The sequence below is a fragment of the Nerophis ophidion genome, linkage group LG13 (genome assembly GCF_033978795.1).
Source record: "Nerophis ophidion isolate RoL-2023_Sa linkage group LG13, RoL_Noph_v1.0, whole genome shotgun sequence".
NCBI lineage: Eukaryota > Metazoa > Chordata > Actinopteri > Syngnathiformes > Syngnathidae > Nerophis > Nerophis ophidion.
This window is the reverse complement of record NC_084623.1, coordinates 21,538,569-21,556,543: the sequence shown is the minus strand read 5'-3', so window position 1 is coordinate 21,556,543 and position 17,975 is coordinate 21,538,569. Positions and strand designations below refer to the sequence as shown.

General features: G+C 39.5%; 1 protein-coding gene across 3 annotated transcripts in view; it reads right to left on the bottom strand.

Annotated features, from left to right (window-relative positions):
- Window positions 1-13,670, bottom strand: part of tmprss3a (transmembrane serine protease 3a) — a 52,929-nt gene extending 39,259 nt beyond the window's left edge. For 2 of the 3 annotated variants that reach the window (XM_061918583.1, XM_061918584.1), the window contains exon 1: window positions 56-380. In XM_061918583.1, coding sequence (XP_061774567.1) covers window positions 56-353 — 298 coding nt within the window. In that variant the 5' untranslated portion in view covers window positions 354-380. Of the gene's footprint in view, window positions 1-55; window positions 381-5,210; window positions 5,325-8,395; window positions 8,631-11,852; window positions 11,900-12,085; window positions 12,254-12,546 lie in introns of those variants that run through there. The other variant, XM_061918585.1, reaches the window with a different exon arrangement.
- Window positions 13,671-17,975: the final 4,305 nt, after the last annotated feature.

Genomic DNA, 17,975 nt, shown 5'->3' with positions numbered 1-17,975 from the left:
TTAACACATAGATTCCTATCTTTCATGAAGACGAGAATATAAGTTGGTGTATTACCTGATCCTGATGACTTGCATTGATTGGAATCAGACGTCCACGTTTTCAAATGGAGGAGAAAAAAAGTTCCTCTTTTCTGTCTAATACCACATGAAAGTCGTTGGTTTTGGCATCTTATCTGTCCAGCTTCCATATTTGTTTTCATACACTTTACAAGAAATACATTGGCGGCCCTGCGATGAGGTGGCGACTTGTCCAGGGTGTACCCCGCCTTCCGCCCGATTGTAGCTGAGATAGGCGCCAGCGCCCCCCGCGACCCCGAAAGGGAATAAGCGGTAGAAAATGGATGGATGGACATTGGCGGCGAACACCGTAGCTTGCTAGCTTGTTTGCGCTGGCTTTCGGAGACTCTTATTTTGTTAACGTAGGCGCGATGGAGCGGCGCTTTCATTGTGAAGACAGGAACTGTGCGATCAGTCTTTAGGCTTTTGACGGGAAGTACGGTTAAAATAAAAAGTGTCTTTTTTCCTTTACACTTTTGATTGATTGATTGAAACTTTTATTATTAGATTGCACAGTACAGTACATATGCCGTACAATTGACCACTAAATGGTAACACCCGAATAAGTTTGTCAACATGTTTAAGTCGGGTTTTACGTATCACGGTCATGTGACCGCCTGGCTCTGTTTGATTGGTCCAAAGTCATCAGTGACTGCATGTGATTGGTGAAGCGCAGGCATGCGTAGATTCTACTTTGAAGCTCTGTCATAACCAAAACAAACATTAATAGATCGATAAAAAAAAAAGTAGCGAGTAGGGTGCTTAATGTAGATAAATGGAACGGAGTAAAAGTAGTGTTTATTCTCTATAAATATACTCAAGTAAAAGTAAAAGTATGTCGCATGAAAACTACTCATAGAAGTACAATTTATCCCAAAAGTTAAAGTAAATGTAATGGAGTAAATGTAGCGCATTACTACCCACCTCTGCACACCACCTGGCAACAGAGGGAGGGGGTGGGTTTGAGGAGACTCACTGCCGCTGTATAGCGCTGCTCAGCCATCCACATCCCCACAGGAATTAAGCAGTGGTGAAGGCATTGATTTCAAGGGTGGGGGTCATGTGTGAGAGATGATGAATGTTTTCGTATGACTGAGGCCGATAAAAGTTCGACTGCAGGTGTTGTGGACAAAAAGGAAGGTTAAAAGCGTCCATCTTTGAGGAGTCCTCGGGAGATTTTCTTCAGAACAGCCTGTTCCTGTGTCAAGGCCATTCGAGGGAGTCCAAATCGTAGATTAAGAAGTTGTTTTTCTTCGAGAAGACAAAGATAGTGACTTATCTCCTCTTTTTGTCCATGCTGGATTTCTTCAATTCCAATTAATTATTCCTTCTCTGCAAACTTTTCCAAGATGAGATCCATTTTGCGATTCAATTCAGAAATCGCTCCAGTCTGTGTTCCCACAGCCCGACCCACTCCTTCCATTGCGTTGAACAGCTGTTGGGCCCCTCGAGTGGCTGCCATCGTCTTCCGGATTTGTCGATACACCAGAGCAATGCCCAGCCCAATCATTAAGTGCCCCGCGATCACAGCTCCAAATAGGTAGATGTCTTCGACGTCCTCGATGGAAAGGGCTGAGAGGCACATCATCCTCCATGTATTCCAGGAGTTCCTCACGTACCCCGCAGCGATGGTTACATCAAGTCAGACAGGCTCCCCCGAACCTCTTTTTCTTGTCGAAAAGACTGTGTCAATTGCGTCAAGAGTCCAGCTGATCATATTAATATTAATATTTGGATTGGAGAACAGCGCAAAGAAAGAGGCTTTAAAAAAGTTCAGACAAAGACAGGACGCAGAGAGCAAGCAGGGAAGGAGGGAACAGAGAGAATTGCGACCACCCTCACCAGAGGCAAGACGGAAAGAACCGAGCTTATCGCTTGCGTTAGTTAGCTTTTACGGCTAATACCGTAGCACAATTACAGACAGAAACCAGCATTACAATAAAAACATGCTTACTTGCTTTAAATAGATAATAATCCCTTATTTAAAGACTTTGTAAACACATTATTTCAAAATGGTAGAATTAAAGTACTTTCAATCAATCAATCATAGTTTATTTATATAGCCCTAAATCACAAGTGTCTCAAAGAGCTGCACAAACCACAACGACATCCTCGGTTCAGATCCCACAACAGGGCAACTTTCCATTTCATTTCATCATTACCAAAATGATCATGTCGCCACCGAAAAATTACCATATGTTTCAGGTAGGCTAGCTTATTTTGACCATAGCTAAATAATGCTAGCAAGCATATGACTAGCAAACACATTTTTGAAGAGGTGTACACTCATAAAAATATGTTAAATAAAAAATGAAAAAGTTGACAAAATTGAAGAGAATATGTGTTTGGTAGTGACAGTTTTTAAAGATACACATTGAAGTGACTTACCTCATTCAGCCATGAGTAGCAAAAATGCAATGTCACTTCCTGGTCAAAAATGTAGGGGTGTGGCCTAAATTTAGAATCAGCCACGCCTCTAAAACTCTTGTGTTTCATAGTGACAAGATTTTTTGAGCAGTTATTAAATCTATGTCTTTCAAACTCAGTGTAAACTTACTCATAAATATGTTCTAAATTAGGCCATTTAAACAAATTGTAAAAATGTTTTAAGTGTTATTTTCATAAATTTTAATTTAGGGGTCACGATTGGGGGCAGCACGGTGAAACAGGGGTTAGTGCGTCTGCCTCACAATACGAAGGTCCTGAGCAGTCCTGGGTTCAATCCCAGGCTTGCGATCTTTCAGTGTGGTGTTTGCATGTTCTCCCCGTGACTGCGTGGGTTCCCTTCGGGTACTCCGGCTTCCTCCCACCTCCAAATACATGCACCTGGGGATAGTTTGATTGGCAACACTAAATTGGCCCTAGTGTGTGAATTTTGTCTGTCTATTTGTGTTGGCCCTGCGATGAGGTGGCGACTTTGACCAGGGTGTCCAGGCTGTACACCGAATGCAGCTGCTTGTCCCTTATTGCAACCACAAAAAGGGACAAGCAGTAGAAAATGAATGGATGAATGGGTCACGATTGAGGACTAAAAAAAAATACCACATAAAAGATAATTTGGTAATTATCTTATCACTATCTCAATTAAGGCTCTGGGTTTGGACAAATCATAATATAAAGTACACTGTAAGTAAAAATGCATGTTTGAATACTTAAGTGTTTTGTTAAACCCTTTTTTTTGGTTAAGGGACAGTACTTTGCTTTAATTCGGTAGAATGCCCCATGTGTATATAATTATTTAACTAATTAACATTTATTACCACATGAACAGATACAAAAGTACTGAAATTGTCACTGTTATCGATTCCTTAAGTAACAGGAATTGGTACTGTATTGTTTAAAATGTGAAAGCTACCCGACCCTACATATAAAACAAAGCAAACTCATTTTAGATCAGGGGCCACAAGGAGAAAAATATACTCCCAAGTGGGCCGGACTGGTAAAATCACGCAGCGATAACTTAAAAATAAGACAACTTCAGATTGTTTTCTTTGTTTAAAAATAGAACAAGCTCAATCTGAAAATGTACAAATCATAATTTTGTTGTTTTTTGCTTTTTTAACTTACATGTTGCGTTTAGTCGTATTCTGGTTGTTGTACTTTCTGAATATATTATGTGATAATGTTCATCAGTCATCTCATTGGTGTTAATCTTCAATTCATCAAGATAAAAAAATTATATCAAAATCAAATAATGGCTTACAACAACAGTGTCCAAAGTGCGGCCCGGGGGCCATTTGCGGCCACACATTCTGCAAAAATTGCAAAATTGATAGTATTGCAAAAATTAAAAACAACATTTAAAAAAAGTGGAATGAGGTGAAATCTAATGAGAAAAAGTGGCAACATTAACACAAAGCTGCCATGCAGGCAGTTTTTTTGTTCCTTTTGTCTTAATTTTTTTTTTCCATTGCTCAAAAAAAACAAAAAAGACAAAAAAATCTATGTTATGATGAATTATTACTTTAAAATTATCACTTTAAAATGTTTTATGTGGAAAAAAATATTGCCATGTGTGGTTGCCATATAAAAATATAAAAGTTTTGACAAAAGAGCATAAAACAAACAAAATAATAGTTCAAACTTAAAATCGACAGATGTATCGGAAGTTGATCTTGAAATTTAAGTGTTAAAAGTAAAAAAATAAAAAATAAATAAAAATGTATCACTTAATGAGTGGGGAATCTTTCAGATCTCCCAAAAATTTAGTAGGATTTTATTTAACTTTTCACTGTGATTACTCAAAAATATTAAATAATTTAAATCAATGGTGTCCTGCATTATTGATCTTTGAGGGCTTTAATTGCTAAATAAAGGAACTCTCCTGAAGGAATCAATAAAGTACTATCTATCTATCTATCTAAATACTGCATATTTCAGTTTTACAAAACAAAGTTGTCTTTGACAGAAAAGGCAAAAAACCTTATTTGTTTTACTTTATATCAATCTCAAGTTGATATAGAGATTTACTGTAAGCATTAAATTAAAAAAAATAATAATAATAATTTGACTTATTTTCAACATTTTAGTGACTGAGACCCTCTATGCTCCGCAGGAGCCCTAAGGATTAAAAATAAAAAATCCATATATTTTGTTATGGTTTGAAAATGAAAAATATCAAAATGGCCCCCGCATGCTTAAATTTTTCCGTGTGCGGCCCTCTGTGGAAAAAGTTTGGACCTACATTGGATTGCTTTTAGCATTTTTAATAATAACACCAATAATGGATGACAATTATATGGTGGTTTTTTTTCTAGACACTCTAAGCACTTCACAATGAAAACTGAGAACCCATCATTTATTCACTCCACATTCACACCTTATTGGTGGTAAGCTTTATTTTTAGCCACAGCTGTTCTGTAGACTGACTGCCAATTTGCGCATACGATCCCTCCGACCACCACCAAACCTTCATTCACATTCATACACCAATGTGAGCGGCACTGGGAGCAAGGTGGGGGACACAATGGCAGTGACTAGGATGACAAAATGCAAACAAAATGTATGCATAGATTTATGTTTGTGGCTCTTGCTTCATAAAGTTTGTACACTCCTGGTTTATGGTAAAAAACAAAACAAAACAAAAACAGACAATCCATTATACATTTAGTGAAAATGTAACTTTATGGTCATAATGAGAAGTAAGCACTCACCTCCAAGGCCGATCCCGAGAGCAAGACAGACCACCAGGATGATACACGCAGCTATGATCAATTCCATGCGACGAGCCAGCAGTTTTTGCTTCCAACTTTTGTCCATATCGTCTTCTGTCAACAAAACAGCAACACTTTTACATTTCCTATAATAACTTTCTATAGTAGTCCATCCATCCATCCATTTTCTACCGCTTATTCCCTTTCGGGGTGGCGGGGGGCGCTGGCGCCTATCTCAGCTACAATCGGGCGGAAGGCAGGGTACACCCTGGACAAGTCGCCACCTCATCGCAGGGCCAACACAGATAGACAGACAACATTCACACTCACATTCACACACTAGGGCCAATTTAGTGTTGCCAATCAACTTATCCCCAGGTGCATGTCTTTTGGAAGTGGGAGGAAGCCGGAGTACCCGGAGGGAACCCACGCATTCACAGGGAGAACATGCAAACTCCACACAGAAAGATCCCGAGCCTGGATTTGAACCCAGGACTGCAGGAACTTCGTATTGTGAGGCAGACGCACTAACCCTTCTGCCACCGTGAAGCCTTCTATAGTAGTCATGATATTATTAATTATGTTAAAAAGAAGCGCGTGTTCACATTTTAACCTACAATTCAACTGTTAATATTTTACTTCCACTGGAGAAAATACATTGCAGCACTGTAGGTTGTATATGGAGATTCATTTGTGTTTTTATTATGAACGTTTTTTTTAATTTTTACACAGAATTTGGTATTGAATTTTTTGGGTTTGAATTTTATGAACTGATTTTTTTCCCACATCAAATTATGCTGACAGTGTTTCAAAATTCACTTTGTTTAAATAGTGTTTTAAAATGTATTGTGTTAAAATTCGATGCAGAATTATTTGTTGCTTCAAAACTCAAGACTCATTTCCGATAAATTAAGACTAAGGCAATGGATCCTGTTTCAAAACTTGCCAATGAAGTGAGAAAACGGTCCTTTTGAGTTTTGAAGCAACAGATATTTTTCAAACTGATTTTGTTTTACACTGAATTTTTTTGCCCTGAATATTATTTACCATATTTCCCGGACCATAGGGCGCACTGCCGATGACTAGTCTACTCAGGTCATTTTTCATACAATAGGGGCGCATTAAAGGGTTCATATTATTATTATTATGTATATATATATATTTTAAACACTTCTTTGTTGTCTACATAAAATGTGTAGGTGGTGCTTTGGTCAAAATGTTGCATAGATTATGTTTTACAGACCATCTACAAGCCGCTTTCTGACAGTCCCCGTTTTGTGGGCGGTCTTATTTACGTGGCTCACTTTCGGCAGCGTCTTCTCCCCGTCATCTTTGTTGTAGCGGTGTAGCATGCGAGGATGGGAGAGGGAGAAGTGTCAAAAGTCGCAGCTGACTGTTTTAATGACATTCAGACTTTACTTAAATCAACAACGGAGCAGCATCTTCTCATCTGTGGCTCACTAGTGCAATAACAACGCCGGAAATGTGTCCTGTAAAAAAACGTCTGACCAGAACTCTCTAATAACTTAAGTTCCTTGGGTGAATGATGTAAACTCACTTCACCAGTATGTTTTAGCGCTTTCATGGCTTGTTTACTGACAGAGATAAGTAGGAACTTTACACTACTTTGTATTAGAAATGCCAACAGCAGAGAATGAAGGTCCCATGACAAGAAGATAGAGAAAAAAAAAGCTTATCGACTAAGGGGTCCACACTGACTACAAAGGAGGACGCACGCAAATTTTCAGGACTTATGCAGATCCCAAATACAGATCAGCAAATACCAAAAGGTACGAAAACTTGCTTTTGCATAATATTGCAAAACAAAACGCCAGATAATAGGTCTTACTTTATACACACACCATAATAATACTGGTATGCTGAAGCACATCAAGCGGTGCGGCTTCATAGCTTACCAAAGTCTGGTAAAACTATTAAAACATTCTGAACGATTTTTGAGCGCCGTGTGTAATGTTCTATATTTTCAATGGAACATATAAAATGTTGGTGTTGTTTACTCGAGTCATATTGCAGTCTACACTTACCTCTTATGTGTGACTGCCATCTACTGGTCAGATTTATCATTTCACTATGTACCAAATAAAATAGCTTTGAGGTCGGTATTCATAACCAAAATTATTCCGTACATTAGGAGCACCGGTTTATAAGGCGCAATGTCAATATTTGAGAAAATGAAAGGATCTTAAGTAAATGGTAAATGGGTTATACTTGTATAGCGATTTTCTACCTTTTCAAGGAACTCAAAGTGCTTTGACACTATTTCCACATTGACACACACATTCACACACTGATGGTGGGAGCTACCATGCAAGGCGCAAACCAGGACCCATCAGGAGCAAGGGTGAAGTGTCTTGCTCAAGGACACAATGGATGTGACTAGAATGGTAGAACGTGGGGATTGAACCAGGAAACCCTCAGGTTGCTGGCACAGCCACTCTCCCAACTGCACCACGCCGTCCCAAGTGTGCCTTATATGGTACACTGTTATTTTGTAACACTGAATTTTTTTTACACTGAATTTTTATACAATGTTTTTTTTTTTTTTTTACACTGAATTAGTACTCAAATGAATTGTCAACATATTTGTTGTAAAAAAAATTCAGCTCACCGAAATTGAGCGACACAAATTCAGTGTCTAAAAAAAGCTTTCGTAATAAAGACACTAATCAAGTTGTTTAGTTGTAGATGTTTTGGCTGCGCACATGCAAGCATTAAGAGACAACTATTGGTGCAATAATTGATAAATGTTGGAAATACAAGGTAACAGTCAGTCATCATCACCTGCTAGAGTTTTTTTTCTGGAAATGCACATTCAGTCTCTCTCCAATAAGCCCTACGATAAACGTATTAGACTGTCCTTGTCTTTATGAAAATGTTATCAACAAAATCAGCAGCAGATCAAATATGTAATCTTCCAAGTGAAATGCCTGGAGGCGGACGGGCTAACCAAGCAAGCTGCCTCTTCCAGCCAAAAAAAAACACATAAGCAGCCTAACATTAACAAACCAGAGTCTTTGTTACAGTCATAGTCACAAAATGTATGAATGTAGTCACTAAAGTGACAATCAAGCATTTCTAAGACCATCACCTATCGCCTCATCACGTCCATGCAAACCACTTTCTATTGTTTTTACAGTATAATTACTGTACTGGCTACGACTTACCAGAAATAAATGGCTGCACTTTGGTGACCGGCATGGTTGGACTACATGCAGTTGAAGTTTGGCACTCTGCAGGTTTGCTCAAGTTGTTCTCAGAATACGAGTCAGCATTTAGACTCCCCAGGGGGCTGACGTTTATTGTGTTTGGGGTCTCTATTGTGGGGAGGTCTTCCTCCGTCACAGAGATCAATTCCACCTTGGAAGAGTTCGGTTGCTCAGACGCTTCTGTCCTAAATTCCTAAAAATAAACAAGAGAAAATAAATCTTAAGAGAAGCATGAGTATTTGCAATTTTGTGTACAAAGGGGCAACATCCTGAATATTTAAAATGAAAAAGAAAGTGTGAGCAGACAAGTAAGTAGACCAAAACGTGGCAAATTTCTCTTCATATGTAGTAAGTGTGCCTTGAGGGTTGTACACATTGCACTCATGCAGGGGTGTCCAAACCATTTGATTTGGGGGCCGCATCGGGCTAAAAAAAATTTGGTCGATGGCTGAAAGCCGAATTAATGTAAATTTAAAAATAAAATATCGCCTTCTCTTTTTAATGTGTTTTCTTTATTTTCATGACTATTTACACTGCAGATTGTCACTGAAGGCCTCAAAACTATGACACATAATTTGTGTCATAGTTGACACAAATGGGGGCTTTATTCTGTTTGCATCACAAACAAAATGAAGAAAAGGCATTGAATGAAAAGGTGTGTCCAAACTTTTGATTTCTAATGTACATACATACATACATATATACAAATCCCAAAACCAGTGAAGTTTGCACATCGTGTAAATCATAAATAAAAACAGTGGTTTGCAAATCCTTTTCAACCTATATTCAATTGAATAGACTGCAAAGATAAGATACTTAATGTTCGAACTGGAAAACGTTGTTATTTTTTGCAAATATTAGTTCATTTCGAATTTGATGCCTGCATCATGTTTTTAAAAAAAGTTGGCACCAGTGGCAAAAAAGACTGAGAAAGTTGAGGAATGGTCATCAAACACTTTTTTGGAGTATCCCACAGGTGAACAGGTTGGTATAATAGCAGCTTCCGTGAAATTAGGGAGGGTCACCACTTTGTGAACAAATGCGTGAGAACAACATTTCTCAATGAGCTATCGCAAGGAATTTAGGGATTTCACCACCTACGGTCCGTAATATCATCAAAAGGTTCAAAGAATCTGGAGAAATCACTGCACGTAAGCGATGATATTACGGACCTTCGATCCCTCAGGCGGTACTGGACCAAAAAGCGACATCAGTGTGTAAAGGATATCACCACATGGGCTCAGAAACACTTCAGAAAACCATTGTCAGTAAATACAGTTTGTTGTTACATCTGTATGTGCAAGTTAAAACTCTACTATGCAAAGCAAAAGCCATTTATCAACAACACCCAGAAACGCCGCCGGCCTCGCTGGGTCCGAACTCATCGAAGATGGACTGATGCCAAGTGGAAAAGTGTTCTGTGGTCTGACGAGTCCACATTTAAATTGTTTTTGGAAACTGTGGACTTTGTGTGCTCCGGACCAAAGAGGAATAGAACCATCTGGACTGTTGTAGGCGCAAAGTTCAAAAGTCAGCATTTGCCCAAGGCATGGATAACTTACACATCTGTGAAGGCACCATTAATGCTAAAAGGTACACACAGGTTTTGGAACAACATATGTTGCCATCCAAGCAATGTTATCATGGATGTCCCTGCTTTTTTCAGCAAGACAATGCCAAGCCACGTGTTACAACAGCGTGGCTTCGAAGTAAAAGAGTGCAGGCACTAGACTGGCCTGCTCGCAGTCCAGACCTGTCCCCCATTGATAATGTGTGGTGCATTATGAAGCCAAAAATACCACAATGGAGACCCCTGACTGTTGAACAACATAAGCAGTACATCAAGCAAGAATGGGAAAAATTTCCCCTGAAAAGCTTCAAAAATTTGTCTCCTCAGTTCCCAAACATTTACTGAGTGTTATTAAAAGGAAAGACCATGTAACACAGTGGTAAATATGCCCCTTTGCCAACTTTTTTGCAATGTGTTGCTGCAATTAACTTCGAAGTTAATGATTATTTGCAAAAAAAAAAATAAAAAATTCTCAGTTTGAACATTATATATATATATATATATATATATATATATATATATATATATATATATATATATATATATATATATATATATATATATATATATATATATATATATATATATATATATATACATATATATATATATATATACACATATATATACATATATATATATATATATATATATATACACATATATATACATATATATATATATATATATATATATATATATATATATATACACATATATATATATATATATATATATATATATATACACATATATATAGTCGCCACCTCATCGCAGGGCCAACACAGATAGACAGATAACATTCACACTCATATTCACACACTAGGGCCAATTTAGTGTTTCCAATCAAACTACAGTATCCCCAGGTGCATGTCTTTAGAGGTGGGAGGAAGCCTTGGTGGCTTACCAAAGTTGTACTTAAATATTTTGAAAGACTTTTGAGCTCTGTATGTAATGTTGTATACTCTCAATTAAACATCAACGTGTTGTTCTTGCTTGCTAGAGTCACTTATTTATTTTACTTTCAACGCTTATCTGACGCCAATCAACCTAAAGATCTATCCATCGATTTATAAATTTTTATCATCTTTCTTAATTTTTCTTTTTTATTGACAAAGAAAAACTTTTTCTTTAAAATGAGAAACACGCAACAAATGCAGTAATTTCGCCAAAAATATTTCTAAGTGGAATTTTTGATCTGAAGTAATTGCAGCCTTAAATAAGTCAATAATTGCTAACATTAATTTTGATGCATTATTATTTTTGGAGCGATTACAGCATTAAAGAAAAAAACAAAGCACCTGCATGCAGCATTGTTTTATTGGAGTCAAACATTGCAAATGCTTTCTTCTTAAATTTCACCTGTTTTTAAATAGTATTTTTTAGAACTATCTTAGTGCCACACTTTGGACGCCTTAAATTTGTTCTATTGTATTGTTTTTATACAATAATTCTTATCTCAGTTTGTTTTTCTTTTTAAATAGCATGTTATGTTTAAAAATGGTGTTGGTTGGGGGGGGAACAATTTCAACTGAACAAATACATTTCAAATCATTTTAACGAGCGGCACTGTTTAACAATAGGTTACAAGGATTTTATAGGCTGTGTCACAGAACCAATTAAATTGTATCCTGATGAACAATGTAATTTTGTAATTTTCCATAGAACATTACAGGATTTTTTGGGGGGTAGTAAATTAATTTACCCAAAAATAAAGTAGTAAGGGCTTTGAAAAAACTCTTATTCATCCTCTACAATGTATTTAATTTTGTGTTCCACCACAAATCTACGGTACAAATACGTCACAACAATAATTTCCATTATAGCATAATTATGTAGTCTTACTGTTGAGGACGTCTGGGTTTCATTCACAGCGGTGTTGGTTACAAGATCTGTAAAAAAGAGAAATCAGATACGAAGGACATAGTAGGTAAAAAAAAACAAAATCATGACCAAACAAAAAACACCGATTCATTTTCAAATCCAAACTTACTGATGTCAGCAAAACCCTTGGTCATGATGACGTAATCCGTGACACGTACATTCCCTAAAAGTGTATTTCAAGAAGACTTTGTTACCTCCTCCTTCTTCCACGTGTTCTGTCTGCGTACACGAGTGTTGTGCCGGTAGTTCTGTGCAAAGGACACCTGAGCAGGTGAGTGCTCCCGCTTGGAGCGAGGATCAAGTGACCCTGCATCTCCGCACTACGTAGGTAGAATTACATACTCGCGTGTCCCCCAAGTGTCCTGGGAATTAAAAGCACAGATACACATTATTACACTGACCAGATGCTTCCAACCAGCTGGTACAAAAAGTCACAAAGGATGTTATTTACCAGTGACTGAAAATCCGCAAATGCATTAATAAGGCTAAAGGAATGACTAAATATCCAAAATGTGCAATAGGTTTGTTAAACGTCATCTTCCACTCGTCCCCTTCCTGTATACAAACCTTGTGAAAAACACTTCACGGGTCTAGTTTAGTGAAAACCAGCCATCCAAAACCCCATACACAAATACACACACTCAAACACATTTACCCATGCATCTGGGTGCCCTGCTTGGTGGGGACCTTCAGGGTCTACTCCCTGCGCATCCCCCGTCATGTCTGTCAGGGGGCCCCTCTGTGGCATGTGGCGGTGCTGGTTGTCTCCTGCTTCTCCCGTGCCTTGTCCTAGGCCAGACGTGTATGTGTACCGCTGGCCTGCCTGGCAGCACAGTGTTGGAGGTTCTTTCGCTGGCCGGCCTGCGTGGGGCCGGTGGTCCCTTGTTCCTCAGGCCTGCAGTTTTGGGTGGGGCTTTCCTGCATTGACTGGGTGACAAATATACTGTACAAAAAAACATACATACGTACGCTCATTCATACAAACATACACACATGCATACATACTGTACATACATAAGCACATACATACATAACGAACATAAAAACCTGCATACGTACATACCCACATACATACATTTATATTCATATCAATCAATCAATCAATGTTTAATTATATAGCCCCAAATCACAAATGTCTCAAAGGACTGCACAAATCATTACGACTACAACATCCTCGGAAGAACCCACAAAAGGGCAAGGAAAACTCACACCCAGTGGGCAGGGAGAATTCACATCCAGTGGGACGCCAGTGACAATGCTGACTATGAGAAACCTTGGAGAGGACCCCCGCCCCCTCCTCTAGGGGACCGAAAGCAATGGATGTCGAGCGGGTTTAACATGATACTGTGAAAGTTCAATCCATAGTGGCTCCAACACAGCCGCGAGAGTTCAGTTCAAGCGGATCCAAGACAGCAGCGAGAGTCCCGTCCACAGGAAACCATCTCAAGCGGAGGCGGATCAGCAGCGTAGAGATGTCCCCAACCGATACAGGCGAGCAGTCCATCCTGGGTCCCGACGAGCGGTCCATCCTGGGTCTCGACTCTGGACAGCCAGTACTTCATCCATGGTCATCGGACCGGACCCCCTCCACAAGGGAGGGGGGGACATAGGAGAAAGAAAAGAAGCGGCAGATCAACTGGTCTAAAAAGGAGGTCTATTTAAAGGCTAAAGTATACAGAGGAGTTTTGAAGTGAGACTTAAATGATTCTACTGAGGTAGCATCTCGAACTGTTACCGGGAGGGCGTTGCAGAGTACTGGAGCCCAAACGGAAAACGCTCTATAGCCCGCAGACTTTTTTTGGGCTCTAGGAATCACTAATAAGCCGGAGTCTTGTGAACGCAGATTTCTTGCCGGGACATATGGTACAATACAATCGGCAAGATAGGATGGAGCTAAACCGTGTAGTATTTTATACGTAAGTAGTAAAACCTTAAAGTCACATCTTAAGTGCACAGGAAGCCAGTGCAGGTGAGCCAGTACAGGCGTAATATGATCAAACTTTCTTGTTCTTGTCAAAAGTCTGTATGTACTGTACATACATCCACACACACATTCACTGCACTAACATACATACATACTATGGATATACAAGCACATATGCATACATACACTCATGCATACAATCACGCTTCATCAAACATATTCACAGATCAGTGGCCTAGTGGTTAGAGCAGGGGTGTCAAACTCAAATACAGTGTGGGCCAAAATCTAAAACTGAACAAAACCGCGGGCCAAGGTTGAACAAATTAACCTTTTAGGTGGTAGCGTGTATTGTAGTGTCCCGGAAGAGTTAGTGCTGCAAGGGGACCTGGGTATTTGTTCTGTTGTGTTACGGTACGGATGTTCTCCCGAAATGTGTTTGTCATTCTTGTTTGGTGTGGGTTCACAGTGTGGCACATATTTGTAACAATGTTAAAGTTTTTTATACGGCCACCCTCAAGTGTCACCTGTATGGCTGTTGACCAAGTATGGATTGCATTCACTTATGAGTGTGTATAAGCCGCTTACATTATGAAGCTGTTTGTATGGAGGATAAGCGGACGTGACAACAGGTTTTAGAGAACGTTAATATTGTTGTCCGGGTGGAAATCGGGGGATATTCGGGAGAATGGTTGCCCAGGGAGATTTTCGGGAGGGGCACTGAACTTCGGAAGTCTCCCAGGAAAATCAGGAGGGTTGGCAAGTATGAATATTAGCGGTGAATGCGGTGTTACAGCGGCACAGCCACTGTATAATACCGGCGGGCCAGCTCTAATGTTAATTTGATAGAGCCTCAAGGGCCAAATGAAATTACATGGCGGGCCAAATTTGGCCTGCGGGCCAGAGTTTGACACCCATGGGTTAGAGTGTCCGCCCTGAGATCGGTAGGTTGTGAGTTCAAACACCGGCAGAGTCACACCAAAGACTATAAAAATGGGACCCATTACCTCCCTGCTTGGCACTCAGCATCAAGGGTTGGAATTGGGGGTTAAATCACCCCAAAATTATTCCCGGGCGCGGCACAGCTGCTGCACACTGCTCCCCTCACCTCCCAGGGAGTGAACAAGGGGATGGGTCAAATGCAGAGGATGAATTCCACCACACCTAGTGTGTGTGTGACAATCATTGGTTAAAAAAAAAAAGATACAAGTGTATACACTCATATAGCCGCATCATAAATACACAGCACGCTGCTGAACTTTAACCTCTTTTTACTATAACAATGTAAAAAGTAAATATAGCCTGTTCTTATTTCTTCCCTTTGCCCTCTTTATTCCCTTTTTTTATGTAATTCAAGTCTTCATTACATGTATGTGAAGTGTTGTTGCATTTGAAGCGATTGTAATTTTAATCCATCCATCCATCCATTTTCTGCCGCTTATTCCCTTTGGGGTTGCGGGGGGCGCTGGTGCCTTTCTCAGCTACAATCGGGCGGAAGGGGGGGTACACCCTGGACAAGTCGCCACCTCATAACAGGGCAAACACTGATAGACAGACAACATTCACACTCACATTCACACACTAGGGCCAATTTAGTGTTGCCAATCAACCTATCCCCAGGTGCATGTCTTTGGAAGTGGGAGGAAGCCGGAGTACCCGGAGGGAACCAACGCATTCACGGGGAGGACATGAAAACTCCACACAGAAAGATCCCGAGCCCGGGATTGAACCCAGGACTACTCAGGACCTTTGTATTGTGAGGCAGACGCACTAACCCCTCTGCCACCGTGAAGCCCCTGTAATTTTAATAATAGAGGTAAATATTATTATTCATTATCAATAGTTTTACTTCTGTTGGTATTTTTATTGTTCCATTAATGTTCATCGTCAATACTGTTTTTACTATGTACTTCACTAACTTGTTCATATTTATCATTTTTTATATCATATTTGTATTGTATTTGCCGATGTTGTCTCTGTTTTATTCCCGTTTGGTCCCTGCAATTTCCCTCACTGTCTTTTTTGTTTCTTCTACTTTCTATCCCGTCCTGGCTGCTCCGAACACTAAAAATATCAAAACATTTAATAAAGTCAAGTAAAAATGAGGCAACAAGAAAAGCATCCCAAACTTCTCTTTTGTAAAGTTTGAGTTTTAGTTTGAGTTTATTTCGAACATGCAAGCATACAACATGATACATCACAATTTCCAGTTTCTCTTTTCAACATGTTTGAAAAGGAGAAGGAAGAAGCAGAGCTTATTTAATCCTCCCCCTTTTCTTTTACATAACAGTTGCTGAAACTTTTGTTCACTTCCTGTTTTCAATTCATTCACAATATACTCCATAAGTAATCACAATAAAAATAAATACATAATAATTGGTGAAGTAAGTTTTATTCCATATGATGACATAAGTAAGATTATTTTGAGAATGAAAGAATGAATAGGTGAATAAATTCAGAATGTTTATCATGGTTCTTCTTCTTTGTACTTTATAAACACTTGAAGTTTGAAGAGTTTCTTGAAGTGGATCATATTAGTACATTGTTTGATTGCTTTGCTTAATCCATTCCATAATTTAATTCCACATACAGATATATTGAAGGTCTTAAATATTGTACTTTCGTACAAATGTTTTAAATTACATTTTTCTCCAAGATTATATTTCTCCTCTTTTGTTGAGAATAATTGTTAAATCTGTACAGCAAATATGGGAATCTATACCAACTATATGATTTGCCTCAGTGGCTGGACAGAACAGATTAAAAATATATACTTTTGCCGCTTATTGGTAACCCCAGGACTTTTATTTTGTCACAATGTGTTGTTTGGGTTAGCACAACGCTACACTGACTGCCATAGGCGCCGATCTACATTTCTGCCAGTGGTTGCTCGGATGGGCGGTAAATCTGACGATCAATCCCACGTGGGTACTCGGCATTGTCCGTGGGTGTCCACCACCGACGCTGAGATCATTATTCGTGCGTTTGTTACAGCTCGTCTTGATTACTGTAACGTATTATTTTCGAGTCTCCCTATGTCTAGCATTAAAAGATTACAGTTTTACAAAATGCGGCTGCTAGACTTTTGACAAAAACAAGAACGTTTGATCATATTACGCCTGAACTGGCTCACCTGCACTGGCTTCCTGTGCACTTAAGATGCGACTTTAAGGTTTTACTACTTAAGTATAAAATACTACATGGTCTAGCTCCATCCTATCTTGCTGATTGTATTGTACCAAATGTCCCGGCCAGAAATCTGCGTTCCAAGAACTCCGGCTCGTTAGTGATTCCCAGAGCCCAAAAATTGTCTGCAGGCTTCAGAGCGTTTTCCGTTCGGGCTCGAGTATTATGAAATGCCCTCCCGGTAACAGTCAGTGATGCTACCTCAGTAGAGAAACTTAAAGGCCTACTGAAATGAGATTTTCTTATTTAAACAGGGATAGCAGGTCCATTCTAAGTGTCATAGTTGATTATTTTGCGATATTGCCATATTTTTGCTGAAAGGATTTAGTAGAGAACATCAACGATAAAGTTCGCAACTTTTGGTCGCTAATAAAAAAGCCTTGCCTTTACCGGAAGTAGCAGACAAAGTGCGCGTGACGTCACGGGTTGTGGAGCTCCTCACATCTGAACATTGTTTACAATCATGGCCACCAGCAGCGAGAGCAATTCGGACCGAGAAAGCGAAGATTTCCCCATCAATTTGAGCGAAGATGAAAGATTCGTGGATGAGGAAAGTGAGAGTGAAGGACTCGAAAAAGAGGGCAGTGGGAGCGATTCAGATGTTACTAGACACATTTACTAGGATAATTCTGGAAAATCCTTTATCTGCTTATTGTGTTACTAGTGTTTTAGTGAGATTATATGGTACCTGAAAGTCGGAGGGGTGTGGCCTCGGGTGTGATGACCGCCAGTGTCTCTGAGGGAAGCCACGGAGGAGGCAAGAGTTGCAGCCGCCTCTTTGACAGCTGCAGGAGGAACGACACAAGCTCCGCTCATGTCTACGGTGAGAGCCTACTTATTACCACAATTTTCTCACCGAAACCTGCCGGTTGACATGTGGTAGAGAAACATGTTCGCTTGACCGCTCTGTTCCATATTAAAGCTTCGCCGTCATCTTTAAGGGAATGTAAACAAAGAAACACCGGCTGTGTTTGTGT